The 13,896-nt window shown below is 45.2% G+C and overlaps 1 protein-coding gene across 1 annotated transcript in view; it reads right to left on the bottom strand.

The window, feature by feature from the left end:
- Window positions 1-33: 33 nt before the first annotated feature.
- The window catches only part of LOC121531102 (E3 ubiquitin-protein ligase SH3RF1), a 32,220-nt gene continuing 18,357 nt past the window's right edge, over window positions 34-13,896 (bottom strand). The window contains exons 5-10 of the mRNA XM_041836440.1: window positions 4,378-4,502; window positions 3,242-3,412; window positions 2,705-2,991; window positions 1,995-2,461; window positions 1,438-1,745; window positions 34-1,149 (exon numbers count right to left, since the gene is read on the bottom strand). Coding sequence (XP_041692374.1) covers window positions 969-1,149; window positions 1,438-1,745; window positions 1,995-2,461; window positions 2,705-2,991; window positions 3,242-3,412; window positions 4,378-4,502 — 1,539 coding nt within the window. The 3' untranslated portion in view covers window positions 34-968. The remainder of the gene's footprint in view (window positions 1,150-1,437; window positions 1,746-1,994; window positions 2,462-2,704; window positions 2,992-3,241; window positions 3,413-4,377; window positions 4,503-13,896) is intronic.

Here is a 13,896-nt window from a genome sequence, read left to right as displayed (position 1 = left end):
TTGTTTTAATGAACAAGAATGTCAAATGTTTGTATTCACTTAAAATGTTAGCTGAAAAACAGGGGAAGATACAGAGTAAGATGAAAAACAGAACAGGGGATCATGATCCATGCAACAGCCAATAAAACAAGTATTTTAGCTACAATGTGTCATCAATTATTTATTTTCAGCACTCACAAAGAGCTGAGAAGTAGAATCCCTTAGAGGACACATGTGTATCTGTTCTCAGAAAAGTCTTCAAAGTGCATGACAGAACACATACCACAGGTGTGCAGTTGTTTTGCAAAACCAGGTTAAGAATGTAACAAATGCATGCTATAGTTAACGGAAGCATTGTTTATCACCACTATGTGATCAACACTTTTGCATACATTTTGCCTCTGGTAAGAGGGCTGTTATTGTTTTTCAAATCTAGACTTTGTGGGCTTTGCAAAGGCACTGACTAGTGTGTCTAATAGCTCTTGAATAAAGAAAACACTCATTCTTTATGCAAAACATTGGTCTGAGGTGGGTTTGTGCAACTGGGATTGGTAATAATAACTGTATACAGTAGGTCTATGTGCAACTCATGCATCTGCACATCAAAATATACACAAATATATCTCATAACCTCATAGTTATCTATCTACAGTTTAGAACAGGTCTAAGGAATCTCTGTATTTGGTCATTATATGGCAGTAATACAATATATTATTTTCAACACACAGATAACATACACACACACTCTTCCACAGATTGGGCATCTCATTTGGCAGTGTCAACACGTGGAGATCCATAGAAATAGAATTGCTAGAATGGACATTTCCTTTTCAAGTCATCGTTACGTGATGGGGTGGGCCGGCAGCCATATTGAGTGTACCCATGAGTGTACTATCAAATTGTCGCGGTCTAAGGAGCTTCTCCCCTTCTAGTCATTCTATTTCTATGTGAAAAACACACATATAATAATAACTAAACACTGCAGGCAGTCAGCTGAACCGGTCTAAGAACTGTAGAACACTGCTATGGAAGAGGCCCGTGTGGCCACTGCTCTCCTGGGTGAGCAGAACCCGTCCGTCGGGCCGATGTCTGTGGAGCAGGACAGGCTCACCCTGCATCAGGCTCATCTCTGACTCCGTCTGGGCCTGATAGGATGTCGCTACTCTGTGTCTGAGGGGGACAGAGAAAGGGGAATGAGTGGAATAAATAAAGAAAGAGATTTTCTATCTAACACATAACATAATAATATGCCATTTAGCAGACGCTTTTATACAAAGTGACTTACAGTCAAGCATGCATACATTTTACGTATGGGTTGGCCCCAGCGGGAATCGAACTCCCGACCCTTGCGATGCAAGTGAGCCACAGAAATCCTACTTCCTGAAGCCAGACACAAAGCAGGTCAGTTTGTGAAAGAGGAGGTGCTGGTTAATCTCATCACAGATCACAGCTGCCTACCTGCTAGGACTGCTGGACTGTATTGACGCTGATGGTGCTGATGATGATAAAGATGAAGGCTTCTGATTGGAAGTCAGAACATCTGAGGGGTTTGTCTCCAGACCTTTCCTAAGAACAGGAGCCTTGCCTTCTTTCAGTATGATCCCAGGCCCGTCTCGCCCCAGGGTGAGTGATGGAGCCCAGACCTCCAGGGGAGGTGGACCAGGCCGGGTACTGTAGGGGGGCTGGCTACCCGAGGGCAGGGATGTGGTCCTGGACCGTGGTGGAGGGGAATCAGGCTGGGTCAGGAACCGCACTGACTTGGTGGGCTGAGGGATACAACACATACACTAACAATGTTGACATTATGATACAGCAGGGGAATAAGAATAAATATGATTGATGCTGGATATAGCAGACAGTGGCAGTCAGCATGTGCTACGTGAAAGAGTTCATGGTAAGAGAGAATTTCACAATAAAGACAAACTGAAATAGAAGTCAAAGTAGACATGAAGCCATTCAACTATCCCTTCAAGCTACTTAATAAGATCTAGAAGGCAGGTGTGTGTGTGTGTTACCTTCTCTGTGTTGTTCTTGAGGGCGTCTGGTCTCACTAGGATGGAGTGGATGGAGTGCTGACCATTCGATGCTGCTTGCCTTGTCTCCAACACCTGCCTATCAAATGCCTCTCTGGCAGCGGTGTCTCTGTCCTTCATAAAACCACCACTAGAGGGCGCCGGTCCCTCAGACATCCAGGCCAGAGATCTGTTGTGATTGGGAAGGATGGTCATGTGTTGTTTCTTCCTGAGCAGAGCAGGGGAGTAGCCAGGGGCCTGGATGTGGCTAAAGTTCTGGCTGTGAGAATGGGACTGAGAATGGGGCTGAAGGCCTGAGGTGGCGCTGGTGGTGTGGGGGTAGTGGTTACCGAACTGGGGTGAGTTCTTGGACGAGCTCTGGGATGAACTCTGACTGTGGGTCTGGGATTGAAGGGCTGAGCTGGATGAGATGGTGGTGTGGGGGTAGTGGTTTCCCCGCTGAGATGAGCCTGAGAGGAGAGTCAAAATGGATCCTTGTGAAATCAAATCAATCTAATTTCCACTGCACTTCTTGGTTCCATATTGTGATGATCAGACATATAAACTACAATAGAGAAGCCTTCTTTACAGGTTTACTATCTCTGACTGGTCAATACTGCATAATGTTAGGATAATAACATGGTTGAGACTGAGAATACAGCACAATGGAACTGTGGAAACCCAACAGAGTTACAAACTTCCTTCACTCTCACCTCTGTGTGAACGATGGAAGACCCTCCTCACTGTGTCCCATCCCTCTGAGCCCACTCCGTGCAGGGACTGTCTCGCGGCGCCGCCTGATGACATCATAGGCTGCGTGGCCATGGATGCGGACTGCTGCGGAACCCGTTGTCCAGTAGAGTAGCTAGTTCCATCTGAGTTGACCCTGTCGAGAGCTAGGACCACCGCTGGGGTCTTGGAGGACGACGAGGTTCTTTTTCCAGGGACTGTACCAAGGCCTGCCGTCACTGCCTTGGACTCCAAGAGCCTGGCAGAGGTTCTGTGGCAGGCAGGGAATAGATAGATATTGGTGTCAAAATCAATAAATGAGGTGTCGATGACACAAATGAAAGTCAAAAAGATGGAACCACTGTAGGAAAGTACTGTCACTGATGACCCCACATCAGCTAACAGAAAGGCTGATCCTTCCAATGATTATATTAACCACAACATTACAATCCAAATTACAATTGTCACTCGTTTCTCACGGTCCGCTTAATAAAACCGTCAGAAATAGCTCTCCCGCTTACCTGAGGACAGGTGTGACGTAGTTGCCGGGCAGGATGCCCACTTTGCCCGTCCGTAGAGAGAGGCCTCGGAGCCAGCCCTCCTTAAACTTCCCATACACCCCCACCATCTCCCCCTTCCTCAGCTCCAGTTCCTCAGAACGACGGGGCTTGTAGGAGTACAGAGCAGCACACCTGAAGAACAGATTACATGTTAGGTTACCACAATCTCACATATAGATGACAAATTCCATATCATCTCATGTTTTTTAAAATGGTGGCTCAGGACCTTTCTAGGTCCTGTATGATTAATAGTGTTGCACCGCGCCTCCCGAGTGGCACAGCAGTCTAAGGCACTGCATCGCAGTGCTAGAGGTCGTCACTACAGACCCGGGTTCGATCCCGGGCTGTATCACAACCGGCCGTGATCGGGAGCCCCATAGGGTGGAGCACAATTGGCCCATCGTCGTCCGGGTTAGGGGAGGGTTTGGCCGGGGGAGCTTTACTTGGCTCATCGCGCTCTAGCGACTCCTTGTGGCGGGCCGGGCGCCTGCAGGCTGACCTCGGTCGTCAGGTGAACAGTGTTTCCTTCGACACATTGGTGCGGGCGGGTGTTAAGAAGCGCGGTTTGGCGGGTCGTGTTTCGGAGGACACATGACTCGACCTTCGCCTCCCGAGCCCGTTGCAGCGATGAGACAAGATCGAAATTGGGGAGAAAAAATTGGGTAAAATACAACAACAACTAAAAATTGTGTTGCACCACGGTTACTCCACTGTTACTCCACTGTTACTCCACTGTTACTCCACTGTTACTCCGGTGTTACTCCGGTGTTACGCTACACCATTCTGGTGTTACTACTTTGGTTAGTACTGTTTTCCTGCAGTGTTTCTCCAAGGCTACCACTATGTTACTACCCCAGTGTTAGTCCAGTGTTAGTCAAACTCTGATGGAGTTGCTAGGTGGCGGACTGCTTTGTATCAGCGTAGGTTGTTACTACCATGTTACTACTGTATTACTCCAGAGTTACTACTATGTTACTACTACGTTTCTCCAGTGTTACTCACACGCTGGTGGATAGCTGCTGTGTAGAGGACAGAGTGGTGTCAGCAGAGGTTACGTATGTACTTTGTTACTCGTGTATTACTCCAGAGTTACTCACACACTGATGGAGAGCTGCTGAGTGGAGGACTGTTTGGTGTCAGCAGAGGCTGAGGGGGTCTGGGGGTTGATCAGAGCCATGGTGATGGTGGGAGGAGCTTCACCACTACTCATCTTCCTCTCACCCTATAGACAGAGAGGAGGAGGAAGACCAGGATGTAAACATGTATACTGCCATAGTGTTCTTCCTCTCACCCTATATAGAGAGGAAGACCAAGATATCAAAGAGTAAAGTCAAAGAAGATATCATGTAAACTGACCTGTCAAAGACAGAGGAAGACTAAGATATCCTCATGTTAAATGTGAAATGGCATGTATGTGGTATAAATGAGAAATAAAGCAGACTTTAAAGCAGGAACGCTAGAAAGAGATAACCTGGGAGAGATAGAAACAGGAAGATAGATGGACATAAACCTGTTTGATTTAAAAGGATATGAATTGAAGGTCATAGGTCATAGGGTAAATCCATTTGAATTGAATCACTCTTTGACAGCATCCCTTTTGATTTAAACAAAACATTCCAAAACATTCAGGAGATAAAGTTGGCCCATTTTTCATACCCCACAACTATTTTATTATTTCTTTTTAAAAAATATTTTTGAATAAATATGATCATTTTTAAACATTTAGTGTCAATTATCTAAAAACCCGTAAACTCAGATTTAAAAAAATATATATATATTTGCATATGTTGTAGCTTAGACCGTTTCACATCATCTGAAGTTTTGTTGTGCCAGCCATCGGTTGAGAGACAAAACATGCTCTTGAATGCAGGGTGGACATAATTTCAATCATAGAAATATAATTCATAGAATGGACCTATCCCTTCAGACCACTGCAATTTAGCTGGTACACCACTGACATTTAAATTGAATGGAAATTTGAACTTCTAATTACTACCACAAAGATGGCAGCCGGTCCACCCATCATCGAATGTCAACTTAAATGGTCATTTCTCTTCTATTATGTATATTTCTTTGATTTCAATAGGTTTCCTATGGAGGATTGACAGTATAACTTAAAACAACAGCTATTCCCATTCAAGTCAACATTCTCTGATGTGTGGACCTTCAACCATCTTCGTGGTACCATTTGAAAGTTGAAATTTAAAATTGTATTCCCATTTTAGTACATGTATCAGCCAAAACATGACACCCACCCTGTATTCAAGAGCATGTTGCGACTCAACCGATGGCGGTCACAACACAAAAATATATAGAGGCGAAAGAAACGCACACCTATTTAGGCGAGGTGCGGACGGAGATAACGGAGCAGAACACCTATTTAGGCGAGGTGCGGACGGAGATAACGGAGCAGAACACCTATTTAGGCGAGGTGCGGACGGAGATAACGGAGCAGAACACCTATTTAGGCGAGGTGCGGACGGAGATAACGGAGCAGAACACCTATTTAGGCGAGGTGCGGACGGAGATAACGGAGCAGAACACCTATTTAGGCGAGGTGCGGACGGAGATAACGGAGCAGAACACCTATTTAGGCGAGGTGCGGACGGAGCAGAACACTTGAAAAAGAAAAGGAAAGCCTCACACTCTAGGCGCTCAGATACAATAATTTAATAACCTAATAGCCAACGTTTCGACAGACAAGCTGTCTTCATCAGGGTATAATGACAAACACTGCGGGTCACTTGTTTCTATAGTGTCAAAGGACACACACAGGTGTCTGTAATCATGGCCGGGTGTGGCCTAATAGCATTGGTTAATTCACAGATAAACAGAACATACAAAAAACATGGATAGCATACGATCATAGATACAACTTGGCTACATAGGCCCACAAACATTTACAATGAATAGCAAAATCACAATAATGGCTTCAAATCAAAGTCTACGTTGAGACCGAAGGGAGCAAGGGTCTTTAAATTAAAGATCCAGGCAGCCTCTCGTTTTAACAATAAGTTGTCGAGGTCACCCCCTCTCCTAGGGAGGGTGACATGTTCGATGCTGATATAACGTAGGGATGAAATCGAGTGGTTCGCTTCCAAAAAGTGGGCAGCGACTGGGTATGTCGAGTTTTTGCACCTAATGGTGCTACGATGTTCCGAGATTCGTACTTTTAATTCGCGCTTTGTTTTACCCACATAATTTTTACCACAAGGACAAGTTATAAGATAAATAACTGCCTTAGTGGAGCACGTAATAACACCTTTGATTGGGATCTGTTTCCCTGTTTGGGGGTGTTTAAAGGATCTACATTTGTAAGTGCCATTGCATTGAGCGCAGCCGTTACACTTGTAGTTTCCATCCGGTAGAGGCGCAAATAGACCTTGTGCAGGGATATTTAGGGGTGGTAAATCAGAGTTTACCGATTTATCTCTGAGGTTTCTGCCCCGCGAGAATACGACCCAAGGGAGGGTCCGAAAACACATTTCCAATACTGTCATCGGATCTTAGAATGTGCCAATGTTTGTGAATGATTCACTTAATTTGTTCAGAGCACAACACAAAAACCTTAGATGATGTAAAATAGGGTCAACATATGCGAATATGAAAACAGAGTTGACGTGTTTTTAGATAATTGAGGTTAAAGGTAAAAAAATAACATTATTCTTATTATTAAATGGTTTGACAAACCTGTTTGTATGCTTTTAAATGTGATATAAGGTGAATGCACCTATTTGTAAGTTGCTCTGGATAAGAGCGTCTGCTAAATGACGTAAATGTAAATGTAATATCAATCTCAACCATTTATCTTTTCCAGTGATGAAGACATGGATGTCTCATGGTGTGGTGGGGTATTTAAAATGGGTCAACTTTGAGCACCTCAGGTCCAAAAAGTCACTTTCTGAGCACTTCTACAATGGGCAAATATGTATGGAAGGTTTCGTTCAAATCAAAAGGGGATTTACCCCACACTGTAGATACAGTCCCAGGTGATGAAGTAGCAGGCTGTGGCCCAAATGGAACCCTATTCCCTATGTAGTGCACTACTGGTCAAAAGTAGTGCACTATATAGCTAGGGAATAGGGGTGATTTGGGCCGTAACCTCAGTGTTCCACCTGGTAAGCCACTGTCATTGTTATTTCATGATGGGAACAGCAAAACATGCTGATGATTTTAGAAATGTGTTTCTGCCCTCAACCAGTCAGTCTCTTCACTATAAATAATGATTCATTTGCTGTGAAACACAGTACAGAGCATAGAGTGTGCCAAGCCAAACCTACCGCGATACAGAAGGGGCCTTTTTAACTAAACATCTCTACATCACTAGAACTGCAGAGAGCTGAAAAGGTCTGTGAGTCAGTACTGATGCAGGTTTAGTGTGGAGTCAGTACTGACAACCTGAGGTGCGTCTCCCAACGAGTCAGACCACAGCCTTCAGGATAATAATGACACTTCATTATGTAACCAAGCCACTCAAAATAGATATTGACTCATTTGGAGAGGCTTCGTATCTATTTTGTTAAAAAAATATATGTGCGTCACTCAGTCACATTAGGCTAGTAATGTTGACGTTATCATCGCGTTGCCTAGGAGTCTACGGTAATTTCAGAGTGGGTGTGATGACATTATGGTGATACTGTACGACAATCGGGCATGGAGCTATTTACTACACAACGTTATTAAAGCAATAATGTTGGCCTCAGGTTGTTTGAGGGGTAAGGACTCACAGTGGAGTACTGTGGTGTAACTCCTACCTACTTTTTTTCTCTCTCCTCCCCCCTCCCCCTCCCCCTCCCCCTCCACGCCCATTAGGCAGCATTATGTTCACACTGTGCCCTGAAGAGGGACAAAGGAAGTCCTGATTAAGATCCTGGCGGAGTCCCAAATGCACACCCCATTTCCTACATCGTGCACTATGTTCCCATAGGGTTCTGGTCAAAAGTAGTGCACTATGTAGAAAATAGGGTGGCATTTGGGACGAAGCCCTGCTATACAGTGGCTATGAATCAGCCACTGTCTCCTGCATGGCATGCACTTTGCGATGTTAAAAGCAATGCTATGAGGCAGAAGTAACGTGAGACCAAGTTAGCATCCCCATGGCAGGTCCTGGAGATATGCTGCTAATGTTTAAGAGGATTCTGGAAGGGGGGAGGATGACAGTTCATTACCGAGCGTTCTACCATCCAGGGAATTTGGCAGATAGACCTCTCTGTTTAGGCTATTCTTTAGAGACACTTGAAAGACACTTGAAACGGCACCCTATATAGTGCCCTACTTTTGACCAGAGCACTATGCAGGCCCTGGTCAAAAGTAGTGTACTAAATAGGGAATAGGATGCCATTTGGGAAGCAAAAAAATACTGCCTCATGGTTTCTGTCGTGGGAGAGAAAGCGAACAGAACGTTGCCAGCTACAGCACCAGACTACAGGAACTGGCTGTTCTAACCAGGACGTCAACAACACATCACTTCAGACTCTAGGAACTGGCTGTTCTAACCAGGACGTCAACAACACATCACTTCAGACTAGGAACTGGCTGTTCTAACCATGACGTCAACAACACATCACTTCAGACTAGGAACTGGCTGTTCTAACCATGACGTCAACAACACATCACTTCAGACTACAGGAACTGGCTGTTCTAACCAGGACGTCAACAACACATCACTTCAGACTACAGGAACTGGCTGTTCTAACCAGGACGTCAACAACACATCACTTCAGACTCTAGGAACTGGCTGTTCTAACCAGGACGTCAACAACACATCACTTCAGACTCTAGGAACTGGCTGTTCTAACCAGGACGTCAACAACACATCACTTCAGACTCTAGGAACTGGCTGTTCTAACCAGGACGTCAACAACACATCACTTCAGACTAGGAACTGGCTGTTCTAACCATGACGTCAACAACACATCACTTCAGACTACAGGAACTGGCTGTTCTAACCAGAACGTCAACAACACATCACTTCAGACTACAGGAACTGGCTGTTCTAACCAGGACGTCAACAACACATCACTTCAGACTCTAGGAACTGGCTGTTCTAACCAAGACGTCAACAACACATCACTTCAGACTACAGGAACTGGCTGTTCTAACCAGGACGTCAACAACACATCACTTCAGACTCTAGGAACTGGCTGTTCTAACCAGGACGTCAACAACACATCACTTCAGACTACAGGAACTGGCTGTTCTAACCAGGACGTCAACAACACATCACTTCAGACTACAGGAACTGGCTGTTCTAACCAGGACGTCAACAACACATCACTTCAGACTCTAGGAACTGGCTGTTCTAACCAGGACGTCAACAACACATCACTTCAGACTCTAGGAACTGGCTGTTCTAACCAAGACGTCAACAACACATCACTTCAGACTACAGGAACTGGCTGTTCTAACCAGGACGTCAACAACACATCACTTCAGACTCTAGGAACTGGCTGTTCTAACCAGGGACGTCAACAACACATCACTTCAGACTACAGGAACTGGCTGTTCTAACCAGGACGTCAACAACACATCACTTCAGACTACAGGAACTGGCTGTTCTAACCAGGACGTCAACAACACATCACTTCAGACTCTAGGAACTGGCTGTTCTAACCAGGACGTCAACAACACATCACTTCAGACTACAGGAACTGGCTGTTCTAACCAGGACGTCAACAACACATCACTTCAGACTACAGGAACTGGCTGTTCTAACCAGGACGTCAACAACACATCACTTCAGACTCTAGGAACTGGCTGTTCTAACCAGGACGTCAACAACACATCACTTCAGACTACAGGAACTGGCTGTTCTAACCAGGACGTCAACAACACATCACTTCAGACTACAGGAACTGGCTGTTCTAACCAGGACATCAACATAATTCATTCCAAAGACAAAACAAGCAGTGAATCTCAGCACCGTATTTTTTCATTCCTGCTCTCCTCCCCTCCTGTTGTTGTGGTTATTTCTAAAGCATCTCACTCCTACCTTCAACCTCACACTACTTCCCCTCCTCCTCTCATCCTCCCCCTCCCCTCTCTCCCTCCCCTCTCCCCCACCACCTGCCCTCTCCTCCCCTTTCTCCCACCACCTGCCCTCTCCCCCACCACCTGCCCTCTCCTCCCCTTTCCCCCACCACCTGCCCTCTCCCCCACCACCTGCCCTCTCCTCCTCCGCCCCCTCCTCTTCTCCTCCCCCCTCCCTCTCCTGTTGTAGTGGTTTGTGGTTCACAGTGTAGTCACTCTGTAAACACTACATAGCGGTGTTCCAGACCCACGCTATTAGCATCACACCTCCAGAAACACGGCATGGTAGGGTGTTCCTACTATCTCACCACTTGGTATAATCTCATACCATCTCCAGCAACTAGCAACACAACAAGTCAACTGTTAGCAGCAGGTAATGTCTTAGCAACTGTTAAACTGTTAGTGACTGTTAGCACAGATCTGTTTGTTTGTGCTTCATTAGCCAACTCCTCTTTCATTGGTTGTCATCCCAAACATGACTGGCACTCACAAATCGGATATGGCAAAGAAACAGGACAAATAAACAGTTCTCCACAGACAGCCTCATAGCATTTTATATCCGTTGTTGACATGTTGATAATGTTGACAGAACGTGGTTCTCTGATTATGAAGCCCGTACTGTATAACGTTAACTTAAAGCTCTGCAAATAAACAGCAATGTTAAAGATTATTTCACTTCATTTACATCATTACTGCTTTACTTCCTATAATCCCACCATCAACATCATGACATCAGAACTTAGTGCTGAGGTGGGAAGAAAACACACATACCATTAACAACCTCCCTCTGTTTAGCGGGGACAGAGGGAGGGAGGGAGGGAGGGAGGGAGGGAGGGCGGAAGGAAGGAAGGAAGGGCCTGCAGGACTAGGCTTGTCTGCTATTATTGGCACAGCATCGTGAAAGAGTGTTACCTGCTCAGTGGAGAGGAAGGAGCTCTCAGGCAGATAAGAGAGAGCAAGAATGAGAGAGAGAGAGGGATGAGAGAAAGGAGAGAGAGAGAAAGAGAGGGAAAGACAAAGTCAGAAAGAGAGAGGGGGATCAGGAATAAGAGAGAAAGAGAGGGAGAGAGGCGAGAGAGAGAGATGAGGGGTTCTGTTATATAACTGACTCTACAGAGTGACTCACCATCGTCATCATGCGAGGGATCAACAGAGAGACAGAGGGGCGCTGTGGACCGCCCTCCTCCTCCTCCTCCTCTTTCTACCTCCTTCTACTCTTTATCCCTGCGTGAGAGCATGAGTCTACATCTGCACTTTCAACATGATTCTCTCCCTCCCTGACATGTATAATTGCAGGCTAGAGCAGTGAAGTTCCTATTTAATCAAACTCATTATCTTAAAAGGGTAGGTCAGCTGGCAACAGTCAGTGAGTGGTAGGTTGCAGGGCTCTACAGTGTGTCCATTTTACTCACATATATGCCTAAATATGTTGCTGTGAGAACTGTGTGCCTAAAAAAAATGAAGGATTCTAGCTTCCATATCTAAAAGCAAAATATATATTTGTGCTCCTAAATTCCTTTTACTGAGTTACAGTTCATTTAAGGATATCAGTCAATTGAAATAAACATTTTAGGCCCTAATCTATGGATATCACATGACTGGGCAGGGACACACCCACTGGGGAGCCAGGCCCAGCCAATCAGAATTCGTTTTTTCCACACAAAAGGGCTTTATTACAGACAGAAATACTCCTCCGTTTCATCAGCTGTCTGGTTGGCTGGTCTCCGACAATCCCACAGGTGAAGAAGCTAGATGTGGAGGTCCTGGGCTGGGGTGGTTACACGTGGTCTGCGGTTGTGAGGCCGGTTGGACGTACTGCAAAATTCTCTAAAATGTTGGAGGCGGCTTATGGTAGAGAAATTAACATTACATTCTATTGTGGACATTCTTGCAGGAAGCATGCCAATTGCATGCTATCTAAAAACGTGAGACATCTGTGGCATTATGTTGTGTGACAAAACTGCACATTTTAGAGTGGCCTTTTATTGTCCCCAGCACAAGGTGCGCCTCTGTAATGATCATGCAATTTAAACAGCTTCTTGATATGCCACACCTGTCAGGTGGATGGATTATCTTGGCAAAGGAGAAATGTTCTCTAACACGGATGTAAACAAATTTGTGCACAACATTTGAGAGAAATAAGCTTTTTGTGCGTATGGAAAAAATCTGGGATCTTTTATTGCAGTTCATGAAACCTGGGACCAGTGGCGGCTGGCCGATAGAGGGCGCTAGGGCGCCGCCCCTTAAATAAAATTATTTTAAAAAATAAAAAAATAAAAAATAATAATAATAATAATAATAAAAACATCAGTATGTCAATATTTGTGTGTTTGAAATATGGAATGCACACAGTAATATGTGTAAGATATGATAGAAAATCATATTCGCAACCTTTCCTCTGCCTGTCAAACGCCTCGTCAGCTCTGGGCGATACAGAAAGTGCCCCGAGGAGGCGGGTCTACGTAGCAGTTAAGCCAATTGCTAATTTAAGATATGAATGTATGACATAAAATGTAGTCAATAAGCGATCTTAAATCGAATCCAAGGAGGGCGATTATTTTACCGCCTCCAAGCTCGCCCCTGATAAAATAAGGACCGGGGGTCCAGTGACGCCATTTTACTAGACAACAATGGCGAACGCAAACGTTACTCCTCCAAGACCCAACCCTAACTCGGTGAAATCTCTCCTCCAAGATCCGTTTGAGAGGAGAACTTTGTCAGAGAAAGTTCGGGTGAAAGAGCTGGGCCCAGATCAACCTGACCTCTCAATCAGACAGCAGGCTAGCGAGAAAGGGAAGCAGTATATGCGCGGCTTCTCCCGTAGCTGGTACACCAGGAAGGCTTGGCTAGCTGGGTGCACTGATGCTAATGCTTTATTTTGCTTTCCGTGCTTGCTTTTTTAAAACGACGGGTCAGATTCAGCATGGACAGGTACCGGAGTGAGGGGATATGAAGCACCTGTCAGAGAAGGTAAAGAAACATGAGAACACCAGGGCACACATGGACAACTCTGTAAAGCTAGCTGTATTAGGAAGGGTGAACATTGCTACGCAGCTGGATGACGGCCACAGGATTGCGGTGAGGAAACACAATGAGGAGGTGGATAAAAACAGGCACATTCTATCCAAAATTATCGATTGTGTGAAGTTCTGTGGGGCTTTTGAGTTGGCCTTGCGTGGGCACGAGGAGACTGACTTCAGACAACCCCGGCATTTTCCGGGGCTTAGTGGATTTTGTTGCCTCCCTCGACAGTGTGCTGGAGGAGCACCTGAAGACAGCTACCGTTTTTAAGGGCACGTCAAAGACGATACAGAACGAGCTGTTGGACTGTATGCTGTCAATGCTTAAGGATTACATCCTGGAGGAAGTAAAGAGTGCTGATTTTATCGCCATTCAAGCTGACGAGACGACTGACGTTTCCACCCACTGCCAGTTGGTGCTTGTGTGAGTGATTATCATAGAGCCGTCACAATTATATTTGTTTTAGTATTTTAAAAGGAAGAGAAGACACAATCAGACGTTGATAATAATGCAGGAAAGTACTACACAGTTTGTAATAATTATTCAGGTGTCCACCAGGTCAATTT

Source organism: Coregonus clupeaformis, chromosome 2 (assembly GCF_020615455.1).
Source record: "Coregonus clupeaformis isolate EN_2021a chromosome 2, ASM2061545v1, whole genome shotgun sequence".
NCBI classification, from domain to species: domain Eukaryota; kingdom Metazoa; phylum Chordata; class Actinopteri; order Salmoniformes; family Salmonidae; genus Coregonus; species Coregonus clupeaformis.
This window is presented reverse-complemented; position numbering and strand designations above follow the sequence as displayed.